At 39.2% G+C, this 20,348-nt stretch overlaps 1 protein-coding gene across 3 annotated transcripts in view; it reads left to right on the top strand.

The window, feature by feature from the left end:
• ADAM22 (ADAM metallopeptidase domain 22) overlaps positions 1–20,348 on the top strand; it is a 238,855-nt gene that overhangs the window by 115,360 nt on the left and 103,147 nt on the right. For all 3 annotated transcript variants that reach the window (XM_032643825.1, XM_032643826.1, XM_032643824.1), the window contains one exon: positions 15,485–15,551. In XM_032643825.1, coding sequence (XP_032499716.1) covers positions 15,485–15,551 — 67 coding nt within the window. The remainder of the gene's footprint in view (positions 1–15,484; positions 15,552–20,348) is intronic.

A 20,348-nucleotide genomic window follows, 5' to 3' on the forward strand; every position in this document is an offset into this window, starting at 1 on the left:
ATACTGAGGTTGTTTTGTGAATAACTTTGGGATGATGGCTTTGTGAAATACATTTCAAATTTAGTTTTGTTTATTTCCATGAAATTAAATATGTAACGTTTCTTTAGTTTCTTAAATGTAAAACATGTTTATTGTAGATGTTTTAGATAACATGTAGAAGTAAAACAAGTAAAATAAATGTAGCAGTTAACTAATTACCTGGAGATAAACACTGCTAGCATCTTTTTTTTTTTTAACATCTTTATTGGGGTGTAATTGCTTTACAATGGTGTGTTAGTTTCTGCTTTATAACAAAGTGAATCAGTTATACATATACATATGTTCCCATATCTCTTCCCTCTTGCATCTCCCTCCCTCCCACCCTGCTAGCATCTTAATGTATGCTTTATTCTCTTTTTCCTTCATACATATATATTTTTCTTTTTTTTGCAAAATTTGGAACTTTTATTAAGTAGACATTATGAAAAATCTTTTAATATCTTCAATGACATGTTAGTGTTAGCAGAATATTCAATTCTAAATTGTTGTACCCTATTTACTTAATTGCTTTTCTGTTATTTCCAGTGTTTCTCCATGATAATGTTGTATTGACAATCTTTATGACTAAGCATCTGTACACATTAAAAATTATTTTCCTAGGTTACATTCTTAGAAACAGAGTTGCAGTTAAAAAGGATACACATCATAAAGCAGAAACTAACACACCATTGTAAAGCAATTATACTCCAATAAATATGTTTTTAAAAAAAAGGATACACATTTAATATGTAGTGTCAGACTGTCCTCCATGAAAAGTCTACAAAACTATGCTCACAGTGTTTGCGCTAGTGATTCCCTAGTAGCCTTTCAACACTAGGTTTTCTAATAAAAATTATTTATAAAATGGCATAAAACAACTTCTATGTAGTTGTTTTCCTTCATTAGATTCCTGGGTACGAAGAATATCAGAATTTTAAGACATTTACTAAATTTTGAAAGATTGCTTTCTCAAAAGATGGCAGTAATTGACCATCATTAACAGTGGGTAATAATGCCTAGTAATCTGTGTTCTCACTAAGGATGAGACTGTTCTATTCCTTGCACAGATAAAACATTGACGGGTTGACAGAAAAAGGCATTGTAATAATCCAGGCAAGATATTATGGTGATTCAGAGCAGAGTGGTAGCAATGAAAGTGGTCATATTCTGGATATATTTTGTAAGAGAAATTGAGGAGACAGTGACCACTCCTTGGTTTTTGGCCAGGGTGACTGGAAAGACAAAGTAGCCATTTTTGAAGATGGGAAGACTGTAGGAAAATCCTGTTTGTCAAGCCAGATCAGGGGCTCAGGTTTGGACATATTAAGTGTGATATGCTTATTTGGTAAACGGGAGGAGATGTTGAGTATGGAGCTGGACATATGATTCAGGAATTGAAAGGAGAATTCTAAACTGGAGACATAAATCTAAGGGTCATCAGAATATAGCTGTTATTCAAGGGGAGACGTTAGATGAAATCACCAAAAGAGTGAGAGCAGGATCAAAGACTGAACCTCCAGGCACTACAATGTCTAGAGGTTGGGGGAATGGGAAGAAACTAGCAAAGGGTATGGAAAAACAGCAGCAGGAGAAGTAGGAGAAAAACCAGGAGAGTGTGGTGCCTGGTAGGAAGTCTAAGGAAATATTTCCAAGAGAAGGGGGCGATCAGCTGAGTCAAATGCTGCTTATAGGTCAAGTAATATGAAGATTGAGAAGTGACATTAGATATAACAACATGGAAAGGTAATTAGTGACTTCGATAAGAGTGGTTTTGGTGAAGTGTGATGAAAATCTGATTAGATGGGTTCAAGAGATAAGGGAGGAGAAAAAGGAAAGATAATGACTATGGGTAATTCTCTTGAGTGGTTTTGCTTAATGGACAGAAGGATATATAGCAGTCGTTGGACAGGAAAATTGTGTTGATAATTGTTTTGTTTTTGGAAATGGGAGAAATAACAGAGTTTATTCAGTAATAGTAGGAAAGAGCTAGTAGAATGGGAGAATTTGATGATGCAGGAGAGGGAGGGATATCTGGTGCCATGTTCTTGGATAGGCAAGAAGGGATGGATTGTGGTGACCAGTGTGGGGATTGGCTTTGAATAATTACATGGACAGCTAATTCCTAGGACGGGAGGAAAGGCTGAGCATATGAGTGCAGATGCTGGTGTAGCGAAGTGGTGATGGGAGTCTATGGAACTTACCTTTTGATTGCTTTTTTCTCAGTGATGTAGGGAGCATAATCATTTACTCAGAACAGATGGGGGGTAGATGTTAGAGGTTTGAGAAAAGAGGGAGAAGGTGTGAAATGGTATTGAGACACAGTTGGGGGAGTAAATGTCCTAGAAAAATGAAGTATAATTGCCAGGCAGCTTTAAGGGACCCCTTGAGGTTAGTGGTTTTCCGTGTAAAGTGAGCACAGTCAGCCTGATGATATGCTATTCTTCAGCTTCCTTCAGCTGCACTGAGCGGGCATGAAGCCAGTAAAGAGTTTGTTTCAACTAGGCTTGGTTTAGGGAAGGGAGAATCAGATTTTAGGAGATGGGTAGGGAGATTTGCAAAGCACTGAATATTAAGATTGAATTTAATCTGAGCAAGGAGGGGAGTGAGACATGAGGGAGGTGAAGAAAGTGAAATAGTAGTAAGTTTGTGGGTTATGGGTCTTATTGGGGTCTGAAATGGAGTTTTGAAAGAGAAAGCTAGGATGGATGGAGTTGGTCAGAGAGTGAGATGCTTGAATTTGAGAATATGTTGGGTGGGTGATGTAGAATGGAGAAGATCATTGGAGGAGATGAGTTCAAGTAGCTGAGAAGCCAGAATTGGAACAGTCGCCTAAGTAGATATAAAAATCACCAGTAATTGTATCAGGGGTAGTGCTGGAGAGTGTGATTGTAAACTAGAAGTTAAAATCTTCAGGGAAATGCGGGGAAGTGACCAGGAGGCAATAAATTACTACAGGAATCAATGATAGGTGGTACAGTCTGATGATACAGGATATAAAGTGGGGTTGTTTTTAGTGGAATGAGGGAGAATGGCATGACATGGCAATGAGAAGCAAGAAGGATATCCCCATTCCCCCCACCAAACGTGCAGGGTTTGCAGGAGAAGCATTTCCTCCACTGGAGAGCTGGGTCTCAGGGTAAGATGGTGAAGGAAATATTCAAGGAAGAGACTGGAGATAGGGGATTTTGCTAATGGCATGTGTGAGTTCCAGAAAACATCATCAAAGGGTATCTGGAGATGGTTGGAAAGGGCGACAGAACCTTATGTGGATTAGAGAGCTGGAGATGAAGGATGATTTGGGAGCCTGAGCTTCTTGAGGTGGCAGACATGAATGAGGATAAAGGGCCTCATTAAGTTAATCTTGATGATTTTAAAGCATATGGCCGTGATGAGACTGAGTTGATGGTAGATAGATGTTCTCTTGCCAGGAACTAACAGAATTTGGGACTCCCACTTGACTCCAACTCATAAGGTCATGAAGATGGGGTTGGGGAGCAGTCTTATTTTGAGCCCTGGGCTGTTGATCTCTGAGGATGGAGTCTGGCCATGGGATACGGTCTCACTCCTAGAATGTGGATGTGGAGAGGAAGGAGATAAAGAAGGTAAAGATGTTTATCAGTCAGATGGCAATAGAGAGAATTTGAGGCTAGCTCTGCCTTGCTGATTTTCAACTAATTAATATTATAAAAATTTAATCTTTAATTAATATAATTTATTTGAACCACACCTAAAATTTGCAACTTTATAAAAATACCAAAATCTCCCATTTCTAGGGTACTCACACAAAATTTAAGTAAGTTTTGAAGTAAGTCTGGCAATTGTCTTCTTAAAAAATTAGTTCTTGATTTGGTTGTAATGGAGAGGAACATGCCTCCCTCTGTTGATTATGTGCCATGAGATTTATCAGGGACTTCTTTTAATTGCTTTGCTGTAATGTGTTGCCTGATGTCTTTGGCTTTCAGTGTGGTAATGAGTCACAATGATCAGAATATGTCAACACACCATTATATTAATAGAATTTTACTAGAATGTTTGTAGACTTAATGTGATTATACTTTCATGTCCTGGTAACATTTTTTATATATCAGAATAAACTCAGGAGATTCTGATTTGGTAGGTGTGGGGATGCCCAGGCATAAGGAATAAGGATTTTATAAATAAGAGCTAATGTTAATGATAGTGCCTATTTCAACTTTCATAACCACATTTACTTTAAGTGCCCTAGTCCTGGCATACACGCTGAAAGCTCCCTGAAAATTCTCATCAGAGTATGACTTCCTCAGTAGAATATAGCTAAAGTAGCTTCCCCTGTAGCCACAAGGGTGTACAGAAAATCTCTTGCGTGTGTATAAACAGGAAAGGAATTTTCATGTTTATAAATTGGAAAACAATAAAATGAAACTTTCATCTAAAAGGCAAATTTTGGAAAAGCTTTTAATTCACATTTGTAGTTTCCCTTTAATTTAGTTCAAACAAAATAGGAATTTTAAGTACTAGTTATTACATACTGAGGATATAGATAACAGTTTTTGCACAAAACAAAGCTAAAAACTGGATGATTAATTCTCAGTGGTATGAAAGTTCAGGACATTTATCCATTTTCTGTAGTGAGGATTCTCAGCAAAGACTAGTTTGCCAAAAGGATCTGGAAGGTTAATGCTTGGCTAGACAGAATAAGAAAATAAAGAGAGAGAAGATGAAATGGGGGGAACAATGCAGAGAATGGAGAGAATGGGAAAAATGTTTTCTTTTAAAAAACTTTCTAAGCTTGTAATTTTTTATTCCTCTTAAATAAAATAAAATAATGAAATTTGAGTCCTTACATTTTTCGTTTTCCCAGTTCTGTTCTTCTGAAAAGCTTTTCATGACTTAAATACCTAATGAAATCTCTTAATTTTCCATTGTGACCCATGACCTATGGGAATTTTTACTACTTCACTGGGTGGATTATAGTCATATTTGAAGCTTTTATGATTCTTTTGCAGATCTTCCTCGACTTATGATTGGGTTATGTCTCGATAAACCCATTGTACATTGTAAGTTTAAAATGCATTTAATACACCTAACTTACTGAACATCATAGCTTAGTCTAGCCTACCTTAAATGTGCTCAGAGCACTTACATTTGTCTACTGTTGGGCAGAATCATCTAACACAAAACCTGTTTTATAATAAAGTGTTGAACATCTCATGTAATTTATTGAATACTGTATTGAAAGTGAAAAACAGAAAGGTTGCATGGGTTTGGAATAGTTGTAAGTGTATTGGTTGGTCACCATCGTGATTGCGTGGCTGACTGGGAGCTGCTGCTCACTGCATCATGAGAGAGTGTCATACAGCATACTGCTAGGCCAGGAAATGATCGAAATTCAAAATTTGAAGTATGGTTTCTACTGCATGCATATAGCTTTTGTACCATCATAAAGTCGAAAAATCCTAAATTGTCTGTATGTTAATATTATCCAAAACAAATTATATTGTACTCATTTGGAGGCTGCTCTTTTTTTTTTTTTTTTTTTTTTTTTTAAATGGCCTTGCCATGCAGCTTGTGGGATCTTAGTTCCCCGACCAGGGATCGAACCTCGGCCCCGACAGTGAAAGCACCAAGTCCTAACCACTGGACCGCCAGGGAATTCTCTGTAGACGGCTCTAAGGAAAACATGACGTTGTGCAGTAAAACAATCATTGAATGTTCTAATAAGAAGGCATGATCAACCTATCGCCTTACAGTGTGTTATTTTGTACAATTCTGTGGGTTGACTGGGCAGTTTTGCTTCATGTGATGTTAGCTGGGGCATTATTACATCTGGAAGTTCCAAAATGGCTTCAATCACATGGTTGGACATTAGTGCCAGCACTGGCTGGAAATTCAGCTGGGTCTATCAGCTAGGGACTTTGGTTCTCCTCTACAAGGGCCTTGTTACGTGGTTGCTTAGACTTCCTCACAGCATGGTGGATGGATTCAAATATTCAAAGATGGAGAGTTCCATATGCATGGAAGTGGAAGTTGCAGATCTCAGATGTTATGCAATATTACTTCTGTCTCATTGTGTTTGTTATAGGAACAGCTCAGATGCAAGGAAAGGAGAAATGGTCTCCACTTTACCATGAGAGGAGTCACAAAGCATTTTTAGACATTTTTGTTCAACCACAGTCTATCCTTTGACCACAAATTATTTACGTTTCCCATATATGTAAAATGCACTAATTCCTCCAAAGATTTCCTGAAAAATCTCATTCCATTATACTATCAGGCTCAAACTCAAGGTTCAAATTCTTATCATCTCAATCTGATTAAGGCTTTTAGATGAAGTAACACAGGTACAGACCTTTGAACTAAAATGACAAGTTATCTATTCCATATACACTCAGTATACAGTGGGGAGATGAGGACAGGATGATTGCAGTGGATATTCCTATTTAAAAATGGGAGAAATAGGAGGTACCTAGCTATCATTGGTCCTCTGAAATTCTGATATTCAGCCAGGTGTATGTCACCAATTGCCCCGTTTTGGGAAAGGGAATGTATCTTGAGTAAAACTCTGTTCTAATTCCTGATAGTGGTTGCCTTTGGTTCTTGGTTCCACCCTTTGAGTCACCATTTCTTTTCCATGAGAAATCACCCAGGCCTTAATCTAAGTATATTTCTAGGTCTGCTTCCTGACTGTAAAAGGTTTGAATTGACTTATCCATTTTAATCCAAGCTGGTGGTGTTTCCATTGGTGGGTTTCATGTGTATCTGAGGGATTTACCCCATCAGACAAAACCACATCCACAAATCGTCTTGAGATAGGCCTTTCTCTACTTTGGACTGTGAGTTAAGATGCCCTTAAGATTCTGAGAAGTCTTTTGTTTAGGTGAGAATATCTATGAGTCATACCTTAAGGTTCTTAGAAACTTTATGGTGTAGCTGAGGATCTATCAATAATAGGCAGGCTCTTAAGAATCTCAGAAACTTTTTAAATATAGATGATATAGTCTAGGCAAAACAGCATTAAAAGTCCTTCTGAGGTCTTATCAAAGTGTCTTACAACCATACCCTTGATTTGATCTTGACCTTGAGGTCACATTTGAATGGCAGCACTTTGGATTAGATCTTTGCTCTGAAGCTATTTCTTTGAAAAGCTATTGCTGATTCAGGCTTCTCTATTCATTTGTTTCTTTCTTTCTTATGCATTTTTAGTGGGAATACTGTAGATGATTTATCCATCTCAGTGCATCACTTTGGGAGCCCATGATTTTGGTTTCTTCCATTATTGGCAATGTTAACTCAGTTAAGGTGATGTCCCCCAGTTTTCTTCACTGTGAAGTTACTAGTAGGATACATTTTGAGTTGGGAATTGACTATTGCGATTTGGCTGAGAGAGTTATGCATTAACCATGTTGAGTTTGAGATGTCTGGCTGCTCGCACCTCGAAAGCCAATACTGGAGAGGCAAGTGTTGCTAGAAAGAAAAGTTTGTTTTACTGCGGAGGCTGGCAGCTGGGGGAGAAGGCAGAATCATTTCCAAAACCCAACTCTCCACTGTTGATCAGTGGGCAAGAGCTTTTAAAGGGGAGTTTCGGGGGTGTATATGCAGAGGGAAAGGGCTACACGCAGAACAGCACGGTCAGCTCTGATTATCATCTTGAAATTAGCCATGTGGTGGTCTGATCAGCATCATCTTGATTGTTTTAGGTACAGTTCATCTTCAGTTGGAGCGTTGGTTTTCTTGAGTCCAGTGCTCAGAATTGTGGCAGCTCATGTCATGGCTACAGTCTGGTCATCCTGTAGTTAACTTCTTCCACCTGGTGGGGGTTTCAGTATCTACAAAACAGCTCCAAGGATGTGGCTCAGAATATTATTTATAGCCCTTGAGGATGAACTAAAGGTCCTTGACTTTTCTTAATGACTAAACTATTATTATTTGGTATTATTTGACTGTTTTCCTTTGCTTCTGCATTTTCTCATTTCTCTCATTAAATTTATTATTTGGCTAAAGTTTTTCTACAGACAAAAGGTGGGCGGTGGACGTGGAGGAAGTTCTGTCCTGGGAAGGCCCCATAGTGTCTTGGTCTGTTTCAGAGACTGGTTCAGAAAACAGGGGTGTTGGTGGATTGGAAAGATGAAGCAGCCCTTTTCTGTTTCCACTTTCTCAGTGGATACAGAAGTGAGGTCATCAGCAGGGAGTGATGATCAAGAAATGCCTTGGAGATTTTAGGAGAGAAAAGTTTGGAAGGGTCTTCTCAGAGTAAATTGTCTAGTAAAATGGACTAGTGGATTTATGGGCAGTATTGTGTTAAGGGGAACCACTTGATATTGTGGTCATAAATTACGTGGTTCAATGTACGACCATTCAGGATGTTCCGCTTCTAGGGGATCAGACTTTGATTCGTAGAAGAGTTAAGTTTTACCATGGTTGAGGTTTGGCCAATGAGCATAGTGGAGAGAGAGAGGAGGAAGGGAGTGATTTTCATGATGAATCATGGACTGTAAGCTAGATTAGGGGGTGTCAGAGGGAGGTGAAGGACAGTGAAAAAGTAGTAGGTAGGGTCAATGGTTTAAGTCTCCAAATGAAATGGAGCTGGACCCCGTGGGGCCCTCCTAGGTATAAATCCTTTCTGTTTCCCCATTTCTTGTTTGTAGGTGATGGGTTTCATTCAGCCCCCTTGACCTTCCTCAAGTTCCAAATGGCAAACAGTTGCTTATCAGGGAATGAACGGAGGGAATGAAGAAACAAAGGAGAAGCAGTCAAGAAACAATAGTGCAGCAATGCAGGAGGGTTCTGGTTCCTCCTCAAGGAATATAATACCCAATACCTTTGAGTTCTTTTGTAGGAACTAAGGTCCCACGCAGGTGGAGGATGGTAACTTCAGGCTGAGCACAAGATTCCTGGAGCACCGCCCTGTTACCTCACTACCAACCAATCAGAAGAAAGTTTGCACACAGTGGAAGATAATGAAGACTCTGACCCCCTCCCCAAATGATTCTCTCTTTAAAAACTTTCATGGTCAAGCAGAATCTTCGGAGTTGGTTTTTGGTCACAAGTCTGCCTTCTCCCCAGGTTGCTGGCCTCCTGATTAAAGCAGCCTTTTCTTTCCTACCAACACGCGTCTCTCAAGTACTGGCTTTCCAGCTGAAGCTGGGTTCCGTAACACAAACAGTTAAAGTGCGAGTTCTAGAGAAAGATGGATAGGAGATGATGAATAAGGAGTGGGATAATTGAAATCAGGATTTGGGAGGCCTTTCACATATGTTCTGATTTAATACCGTACCAACTTTATAAAGAAATTTTTATTATCTTCATTTTAGATATGGGCAAATTGTGTTCATAAAGATTAAATAACTTGGCCAAGGTCACATAGTTAGTAAATGGCAGCGTTTGGATAGGAAATCAGAATATTTGCTCTTTTGTTTTTAAATTCCAAAACCTTTGTACTATACCAGCTGCCTCTGATTCAGTAGCACAATAGACAAAGGATAATCATTATTATGACTGAAAATGTTTACATTGTATTTGTTTTGCTTATTCCAGGCATATTATGGCATGCAAATAAATTTTAAAAAAGGGGCCTCAGAATACATTTCTAATTTTTAAAACATCTCTTTCCTTTAGAAAATGAGAGGGTTTAGAATTTGACTGAAAATGATTTTCACTTCCATCTTTCAAAATTCACAAAGAAGCATTCACACATTAGTTTTGAGTTAGCTGTTAACAGGAAGCAAATTCTACCCGGTCAGATAAAATTTCCCATGTGTTAAGAAGATCCTTCATTTTCCCACACTTAAAATTAAGTAGATTCCTACTTAATGATAAACAATGATCTTAAAAAAAAAATAGAACTTAGGGTAATTTTGATTACCTCTACTTTAGGAGGCTTCAGAAATTTTTACTGAGGTTCTAAGTTGGTGGTAGTAAGGATTTTATGCTTCAGTAGAAGAAAAAATTACTTTTTTTTTTTTACACATCTTTATTGGAGTATAATTGCTTTTCAATGTTGTGTTAGTTTCTGCTGTATAACAAAGTGAATTATCTATACATATACATATATCCCCATATTCCCTCCCGCTTGCGTCTCCCTTCCACCCTCCCTATCCTACCCCTCTGATCTCCCTGTGCTATGCAGCTCCTTCCCACTAGCTATCTATTTTACATTTGGTAGTGTATATATATGTCAGTGCCACCCTCTCACTTAGTCCCAGTTTACCCTTCTCCCTCCCTGTGTCCTCAAGTCCATTCTCTACGACGGCAAACAATGACATTTTAAATAGAAGGTTTTTCAGCCCAATAATTAAAATAACGATACTTAGCAGACTTCCACAATACCGAAAACAAACAAAACCAAAAATTGCATGGGCTGATTTTGGTTTAAATTACAGACAGCCCTTTCTAGCAATACTTGTAGGTATAGAGGCTTGATTGAAATAGCTGCATAATTCCTGAGCAGAGGCTTTTCTTTGCTGTAATTCATGTGGTGACTCATACTCTCTTAATTCCTAGATTTTATAATTCAAAGAAAAATATTCCCTTGAAATTTGAATACCTGGAAGACTCAAAAGCTGTTTGTTTTTTTTAAAAAGTATTATTATTATTACTCCTACTACTATACGATTCTTCCCCACCCCCCCTTTTTTTTTTTTTTTTTTTTTTTTTTTGCGGTACGCGGGTCTCTCACTGTTGCGGCGTCTCGCGTTGCAGAGCACAGGCTCCGGACGCGCAGGCTCAGCAGCCATGGCTCACGGGCCCAGCCGCTCCACGGCATGTGGGATCTTCCCGGACCGGGGCACGAACCCGTGTCCCCTGTATCGGCAGGCGGGCTCTCAACCACTGCGCCACCAGGGAAGCCCCCTCCTCCTTTTTGATCTCACTCCTGCTGGCTCCAGTAATGGGGGTTTACTCACAGGGCAGTGAAGGAGAAAGGTATCCAACATCACGGCTGGGCTGGAGGAAAAGACCAGATACAGGTTTTTGACATAGAAGCCATTTATGATCTAAGCCTGGCCACAGTGCTTACCCTTGAATAGATCTCAGTAATAATGATCTTAAGGGAACAAAGAGTAAGCTGTTTTCAGGCAAGAGAAGTAACAATAGCAAAGATAATAAATCAGTTGTAAAGACTCCTAGTTCTGTTTCAGTGGTAAAGATTAGCCCCAAGCACTTTCTTGAGCCGTTTTGAAGAATTTAAATCCCCCTGGAGCACTCAACCACCCTATGGAATGGAACCTAAGGAATGATGATATTGACCTTTTCTGACCCTCATGACTTCGATCGACTAATGTGTGGACTCTGTTGACCATTGCCCCAATTCTATGCTGAATTTTCTTCACCTCAAGCCCTTTCATGAATATGCATGTAACCTTAGCTTAAAACTTCCCCAGTTTTGCTCTTGGGGGAGACACTGCTTTGGGAAAGATCCCTGGTGTCCTCCCTACTTGCTGCAAGTAATAAATTCTTCCTTCTCCCACTCTTAGGCTTGAGATCCACCAAGAGAGGAACCACTTTTTGGGTAACAGGATTCACCACTGGCACAGCCCAGTTTCTCTCAAGTGACTGCTTATTTTTGACTTTCTGTTTCTCTTTTCTTCATCCACTGAATGATTCTTTTTTTCTGAATTTACTAGTTCAGATTCCCAAGAGAGGGAATCTGGCTGGCTCTGCTAATAAACACTAACTCTGTAGGGTAATTTTTCGCTCTCACTGCTGGAGAAGTTGTTGGAGACTGATAGCAAGGTTAGGGGGCAGTTTTTTGCAGACATCTGTCTGGTACCTCTCCTGTTGAGGGTATGGTCTTGGATAAAGAGTGGGATGTGGATGGTGGAGCAATGACAGGTTTTGCTTCAGCAGATCTTGACCATGAAGCTTCACTATTTTGTTCGAAACCTTGGGAAATTTGTGAAGTATCCAACATACTCATGATAAAAATTATATTAAAAAAAAAAAAAGACAGGGGCTTCCCTGGTGGCGCAGTGGTTGAGAGTCCGCCTGCCGATGCAGGGGACACGGGTTCGTGCCCCGGTCCGGGAAGATCCCACATGCCGCGGAGCGGCTGGGCTCGTGAGCCATGGCCGCTGAGCCTGTGCGTCCGGAGCCTGTGCTCCGCAGCGGGAGAGGCCGCAACAACAACAACAAAAAGACTGGCTTTGGCAGGGCCAAGTAATGTAATCCTGGCAAAACATACTTGAGAAGATGAATGCTAGAGGCTTTTCGTGGAGAGTTTGCTGACTTGTAAAGAAATACGAGGCTTTTTTACCTTGGGATATCTTTATCTGCATGAGATGCTTAGATCTGCAGCAGCCATGTTAGGGTCATGAGAGGAGCCAGTTACAAGTACACGTCACCCACCATTCTGATGGCAGAGCAGAAGGATGGACATGCTCCTGGTCTCATTAATGGTGCTGAGCTACCACATGAACCAGCCCTGGAACTGCTGTGATGTCCAGTGGAAAATTACTCTGCTGCAATGGTTGCCTACAAGTATACTAGCTAGCAAGCTATCCCAGAAGTAAGGGAACAAACAGCAAGCCCTCACAGACCAAATTAAAATCCTCAAATCACATAATTTGCTGAATCAAATTAAAGCACACAGTGAGAAGCAAGAGGAAAGAAAAGGGTAGGTTAGCACGCTTAGGATAGGGTGCAAGTGGGGTGGAAGGACCACTCTAGCTAATGTGTACTGGGATACATTGTATTCTTAGGATCTGCTTCTCTCTCTGCTGCATCTGCCTTCGCTGCTGATATGTAGTTACAAGGACCAGAGATGCGGTTTGGGCAAGCTCCACAGATGCAAGGTGGCCTGAGCTAATGACACCCACGTGCTGTATCTGAGAGACACAGGGACAGATATGCTTGGTCAGGAGCTACAGCCTGCCAATTAGCTTGATGAACAGCCATGAATTCTGTTGGTTCGGAGAAAACATGGGGCAGGAATGGGTGTCAGTAGCAGTTCTTAACCAGGGTAGTTTTACCCCCCAGTGTACATTTGGCAATGTCTGGAGACGTTTGTGATTGTCATGGCTGGTGTGTGTGTGTGTGTGTGTGTGTGTGTGTGTGTGATGTGGCATCTAGTGGGTGGAGGTCATGCATATTGCTAATCATGTGACAATGCATGAGATACTCCCCAAGACCAAGAATTATCTGGCCTGAAATGTCAGTATTGTGGAAGTTGAGAAATCTTGGGTGTTACCAATAGGTGGTTGAAATAAGACCTCATAAATATTAACTGTTTATGTATAAGCATATCTTGCATATATAGCGTCTTTTATATATTTGTTATATCATGAACACTTATTACCCAGGTGCCTTAAAAATGTTACGTATCTTTTGGTCATCCATCCCTTTCTATCAATGTGAGGTACACATATGATCTTCTTACTTATGCTTTACACATCTTATGCATTCTGCCCACATCTAACAAAATTTTGCTTAGTAGCTACTTATCTATATTTAAAACATCTTAAAAAGTGTTTTGCCTATATTTTGTAAACTTTAAATGTATTCACCTACCAGAATTGAAGAGTTGCAGAAGCAAATTCACATCACACCTGCCCTGGAATTTCTAACAAGAAATGATATCAATGTCCTGATTATTTAAGCCACTTTTAGTTGTGTTTTCTACAACTTGCAGCTTAGAGTATTCTAGCTGTTTCCCCGTAGAGTCAATAGGAAAATGTATTCCAAAGACAAATGAAACAAGGACTTAGACTATAATTATAGGTTACCTAGATAGAAATGTAAGCATCAGATACTATAAGAAACTGACTCTCGTGCCTGCATTAATGTAATGCGTGTTTGATCTTTCTGTTTACATTCCAAGCAACTGTAGGCATAGTGCTTATCATGGTAGCTCTTGTGCTTAGAAATTCACCTTCTTTTATGATTGGGACAATTTTGGATGGTGACCTTCAGAGCACTGTGAAACACAGTTTTTTAGTTGGGTGAATGTTTATTAATAGAGGGGTAGATTTAGAAGTTTATATTTTTATTTATTAATGTAAATTTTATCTACATTTTACTGCTTTAAAAATTTAAAGACTTTAAGACTGTTTATTGGAGTTGTGCCTTGAGGTGCCTCTGTTAAAGGGGAAATTTTTTCCTCTTATATAGAATTAAAGAGAAGTATATTTAAGATGATGTAAACATTTAAAAATTATACAAGAAGGTGGTGGTTGTTTAGGAGAGATTTCAAAAAAGCTTGTTTTAAAATGCTGAAAGTATATTCTTTTTCATTTCTTCTAACTTTCTTTGCCTCTGTTTAATTTTTTTGTGGGGGAAACTAATATTTTGTTAGATAAAATATCACACGTAACATATGAGAAATGGTAAAGTATGGTAGTAAATCAAAAGTGTTTGATAAAAAGCTAAAGCAAGGATGTGGGGTGTGAGAAGAGTCAATAATTTCAGTTTTGGGCAAAGCAGTTGAAATGATGGTGTTGATGTTAGCTGTTGTGGAAGGCTGTGGGCTGAGCAGGTGATGGGGAATGGGTGAGGGTCAGAGAATTCAGCCTTGGCATGTTAAGTTTGAGATGCCTGTTAGATATTTAAGCAGTGATGTCCAGTAGGCAGTTACATCTACAGTTTGAGAAAAGGTCTGAATTAGAAATATATATTTAGAAATTGACAACATCTTAATACTTAAAGACATGAGATAGGAAAAGAGCACCAAGGAATGTAGGGAGACTAAGCCTCCTAGGCGTACCCCACTATTCAAAGGTTAGGGGAGAGAAACAGCAAAGAAGGATGTAAGGTATAATAAAAACTTAAATAAAAATCTTCACACACAAAAAAGCTAAAGTAAAAAAGGGAAGAATAAGATGTCTTAAAAATAATGGTAGTTTCCTAGAATTGCTGAACTAGATTGGTGGAACTAGCTCTGCTAAGCAACGGGGTGACAGGTGATTTAGTCAGTTTAGCCTCATATCCTTTTACAAGTACTAGGCTGTGTGTGTGTGTGTGTGTGTGAGAGAGAGAGAGAGAGAGAGAGAGAGAGAGAGAGAGAGAGAGAGAGACCTATAAAGTTTTATTTTTGTTTTAAAATCTGGATTAAAGAATCATTCAAGCTGGGCTTCCCTGGTGGCGCAGTGGTTAAGAATCCGCCTGCCAATGCAGGGAACACGGGTTCGAGCCCTGGTCTGGGACGATCCCACATGCTGTGAAGCAACTAAGCCCATGTGCCACAGCTACTGAGCCTGCATTCTAGAGCCCGCGAGCCACAACTTCTGAGCTCATGCGTCTAGAGCCTGTGCTCTACAACAAGAGAAGCCACCGCAGTGAGAAGCCCGCCCACTGCAACAGAGTAGCCCCCACTCGCCGCAACTAGAGAAAGCCCGCGCCCAGCAATGAAGACCCAACGCAGCCAAAAATAAATAAATAAATTTATAAAAGAAAAAAACAAAACAAAACAAACAAAAAGAATCATTCAAGCTGGAATGTTGTAAACTTAATGGTGATTTTCAAGGTCCTCTTTCATCATCATTTCTTTCTGTTGCAGTGATTTGCTGTCCTCTGAATATGTGGAGAGACATATTGAACATGGAGGGAAGACTGTGGAAGTGAAAGTAAGTAAAATTTTTCTCTTGGGGGAAACTTTTGAGAATCTTTTAAGTACTGATTATGATTTTAATCTTCAGTGATACTTCCAATGTAGTTTTGGGGTTTTTATATTTCAGAATTTATCAAGAGAGGGTGGTGTCACTGACTTAGGGAAAAATAATTAGTTACCAGAAAATGAATTCTTACTGTACTACCGGAATTGTTGGAGTTATGCTTTGTGGGATTAATATTACTGCAAGTAGTTCTCTTTTAGATTATGTCACAGAAAATAATTTCTGAAATTTGCTTTTAAGGTTAGCGCTGAGAATCAAGAGGTGAAATCTTGGGTCCAGGGTAGGTGCCTGGCTTTGCATTCATTTGGGAAAGATTTCTCTGGTAAAATTATGAACCTATTATGTCAACAGGGATGTCCCAGGGAGTTTTAAATCCCTGGAGACAAATCTCAAGGTATTGGTTCTTGTCAGGTAAGTTCTGAAAAAGATTACATACCAAAAAAAAAAAAAAAATTTCTCCAGTTATAGGCATAAGAATGTATGTGTCTTTCATATCAGTGATGATGTTGTCTGAGGCATATGAAATCAAACCCCACCCAAGAGTTTCTTTAGAACCAATGTTTAGTATAAAGAGTTTTAGCTAAGTGTTTATTTTCTTCTGAACAGCATTCAGACTGTCTATTCTGCCTTATCAGAATTATAACGCCATATATATATATATATATATATATAAAGAAAGCAAATATGTATATTTGCTTTCTTTTTCTGATTATTCATTTAATTTGTACTCATTTTAGAAAACTCGTTAGTGGAGAAGAATGTATCAAAAAAGGAAAAATCATCCATAAACTCATCACTGACAGATAAACTTTGTTTTCATTTTGTTGTATTTCCTTCTAGTATTTTTTTTGTCCTGTGCATATATTTATGCTTTCATATTTTACAGAGTTGGTGTCATATATATTTACAATATTGTATCTTGCTCTTTAACAGTAAACATTATATTGTAAACATTTTCTAAAGTTTCTTTCCTTTAAACTTATGTCTACTGCTTTTCAATTTAAATGTATTACTGTAACAAAGCGTTTTATTTAAATTAAACTCTGTTATCAATAACCAAAATAAATTACATTGTCCTAGTCCAGTGACAAGTGAAGGGGATTGGATTTTGCAATTATATGTTAACTAAAAAAAGAAAACTTTTTATTACAGAACGTCTCAGTCATATACAGAGGTAAAAAGAATACTACAATGAACTCCTACATACCCATTATCCAGCATCAACAGTTATAAACATTTTGATAATCTTTTCACTCTCTACGTGTGTGTAGTATTTTAAACTGTCAGGAGGAAGAAATTTTTCTCTACCCTTCTATGTTCTTCTAGCTGCTGTGTGAATTAAATATACATGAGACAAATTAACAGGACAAAAATCAAGCAAAAGTTTGATAACATGTATACATGGGAGAGACCAAGAACTGAGTAATTCGCCAAAAAGGATGAAATCCTCACCTTAAATACCATCTTCAGCTAAAGACAAAAGATGTTGAGGGTAGTGGTTTGGGACTTCAAAGAGGGGGAAGGCAATTCACATGGAGATGGAAAAGCAAATGTTTGGTAACCAGATGTTTGCTGGGTCACATAGAGACAATGGGACACAGAGAGGAGATTTAGGAACAGACTTTGCTAGGTTCCTCCCTGTCTACACACCTAGTTCATCCTGTAGTCATCTGTGGTGATGGCTCCCTTCCTGGAACAGGTCCTCTAACAACACTCTTTGGGTAGTTTTAGGGAAGGTCGAAGTTTCTTCCTGAGTCATTTGGGGTCTTGGTTATTTTCAGCTCCAAATAATCCATATGCCAAAGAGACATTTTGGGATGGCAAATTTTGTTCCTCTACAAAAGCAAGTTCCAGACATTGGGACATTTTTCCCAGGAAATAAATCTTTACACATCTATACATCTCTAAATGATAAACACTTAAAGCAAAATGTTAATTTTTACAAGTGATCTAGATATAATAATTATGCCAGTCCCTCTAGAAAGTTATTCTAAACTTATTTGAAAACTGACTAATTGAATGTTTGATTGATTTATATCACTGTGTTACATCAGAAAGCATATTAAGATTCTTCTTAGTATGACATAAGAAAATGGAGCCATTTTGCTTATAGTTGGAAAAAATATTTAACTAGATTTAGAATCTCTGGACCCCTTTTAATCTCATCCCTGTTTATTTGATTTCATTTTCTATTTTGTATGATGCTTTTCAGAATGCAGAGTGTATCTTATTCCTTTGCTAAATTAGGGAAGAGAGGAAACAGGCAGTTCACAATTTATTTCCATTTACGTCTGTCAGTGGAATGATGAAATGCAAATATAAGCATGGAGGTTTGGAGGGTGTATCCAGCAATAGCTATCTGCTGTCTCTACAGTAGTATCCCTTTGCAGGAAACTTATATTAATCAACAAAGCATAGTCCACTCAGATCATTAGGCTCCATGGGTATATATAACACACAGAACACGGACTTCACCACACAACCACTGCTGATTTTCCAGCCTGAGAATTGCATTTTCTTCCTTGATGGTTTGCCTAACTCCCAAGCCTATCCAACCAGGGAAATGTAAATCCAAACTTCATCCAAACCCTAGAACCAGAGGAATTTCTCCCATTAAGAAAACCACTTTGCGGCTTCTCAGGTGGCACAGTGGTTGAGAGTCTGCCTGCCGATGCAGGGGACACGGGTTCGTGCCCCGGTCCGGGAAGATCCCACATGCCGCAGAGCGGCTGGGCCCATGAGCCATGGCCGCTGAGCCTGCGCGTCCGGAGCCTGTGCTCCACAACGGGAGAGGCCACAACAGTGAGAGGCCCACGTACCGCAAAAAAAAAAAAAAGAAAAAAAGAAAACCACTTTGATCTCACCCATCACCTCAATTTGTTTTTAGTCCATTTAAAACTCAAAACTCTCCTCTGGGTTTTTTCCAGAAACCATATTGAAAGCGTTGAGTCCTGTCCCATCAAATCAAAGTCAGTAGCCAGTTATTTTCCTGCTGGTTTCCTCATGTCTTGCCCTCTGTGCTTAGCTCTTTGGGTGTTTCTTTTTACATGGAGTCTGTTAGGTCTCCATTCTTTACTAATGACTCAGAACTTTCTTAAGTTTCTCTATTTACTATACATTATGAGTCGAGTAAAACTAAAATTATAACATTTCATATTTTTCTTTTTCTTCCCTCTACTACTTAAAAAAAAAAACAGAATATTTTATTCCTCCTTTACCTTCTACATTAGTTTGCTAGGGCTGCCATAACAAAGTCCCATAGACAGGGTGGCTTGAACAGAGAAATTTATTTTATTTTCTTACAGTTCTGGAGACTAGAAGTCCAAGATCAAGGTATCAGCAGGCTTGGTTTCTTTAAGCCTCTCTCTTTGGCTTACAGATGGCTGTCTTCTCTCTGTGTCTTCACATGATCTTCTCTCTGTGTGTATCTGTATCCTAATTTCTTCTTAGAAGGACACCAGTCCAGTCATACTGGATCAGGGCCCACCCTAATGACCTCATTTTAACTTAATTACCTCTTGAAAAACTCTATCTCCAAATATAGTTATAATCTGAGGTACTAGGAGTTAGGACTTCAATGCACGAATTTTAGGTGAATACAATATAAAATTCAGCCCATAACACCTTCCCTAAGAGGGCTATGAATTTTTTTTCTAAATTGGCTTTCCTCCTGGCATTGAAGTATTTGAAAGGGTATATGGGATCAAAGCAAAACTGTAGGTAAGAACTTTTTGTTTATGTCAGTTGGCACAAACATAATCATACTGATCTTTTTTTCATATAAATTTATTCATTTTATTTATTTATTTTTGGCTGTGTTGGATCTTTGTTGCTGTGCACAGGCTTTTCTCTAGTTGGGGCAAGTGGGGGGCTACTCTTCCTTGTGGTGCGTGGGCTTCTCACTGTAGTGGCTTCTCTTGTTGCGGAGCATGGGCTCTAGACGCTTGGGCTTCAGTAGTTGTGGCACACGGGCTCAGTAGTTGTGGCTCATGGGTTCTAGAGCACAGGCTCAGTAGTTGTGGTGCATGGGCTTAGTTGCTCCGCGGCATGTGGGATCTTCCCGGGCCAGGGCTCGAACCCGTGTCCCCTGCATTGGCAGGTGGATTCTCAACCACTGCACCACCAGGGAAGCCCAATCATATTGATCTTGAGGATGCAAAATTAAAATCAAAATAATTATCAAGTCTGATTTAAACAATGGCTAGAAACCAGCCTGGTAAATGACTCTGCTCAGGTGCCATGGAACCTTTATTTGTGAAAATTCAGGTGCAGTGCATTTGATTTAAGGTTGTGAGTATGTATGTGGGTAAAGGAAGACATTTTCATGAAAAAAAAAATACTTAATACCTACTTTGGTGAATCTTTTAGATTGTAATTTTATTTTTAAAATCTTTTTAATTGTAAAATATAATACTGACACAAAAATGATTAAAGGGTGAACACCTGATAACCACTATCCAGTTTAAGAAATAGACCTTGAAGGGCTTCCCTGGTGGTGCAGTGGTTGGGAGTCTGCCTGCTGATGCAGGGGACACGGGTTCGTGCCCCGGTCCGGGAGGATCCCACATGCCGCAGAGTGGCTGGGCCCGTGGGCCATGGCCCCTGAGCCTGTGCTCCGCAACAGGAGAGGCCACAGCGGTGGGAGGCCCGCGTACTGCAAAAAAAAAAAAAAAAAAAGAAATAGACCTTGGCCCACTTTTCCATGTGCTGCTTCCCAAGCCCAGGTCCCTCCCTCCTCCTCTTGTAAGA

The sequence above is a fragment of the Phocoena sinus genome, chromosome 9, assembly GCF_008692025.1.
Source record: "Phocoena sinus isolate mPhoSin1 chromosome 9, mPhoSin1.pri, whole genome shotgun sequence".
In the NCBI taxonomy this organism is placed as follows: Eukaryota; Metazoa; Chordata; class Mammalia; order Artiodactyla; family Phocoenidae; genus Phocoena; species Phocoena sinus.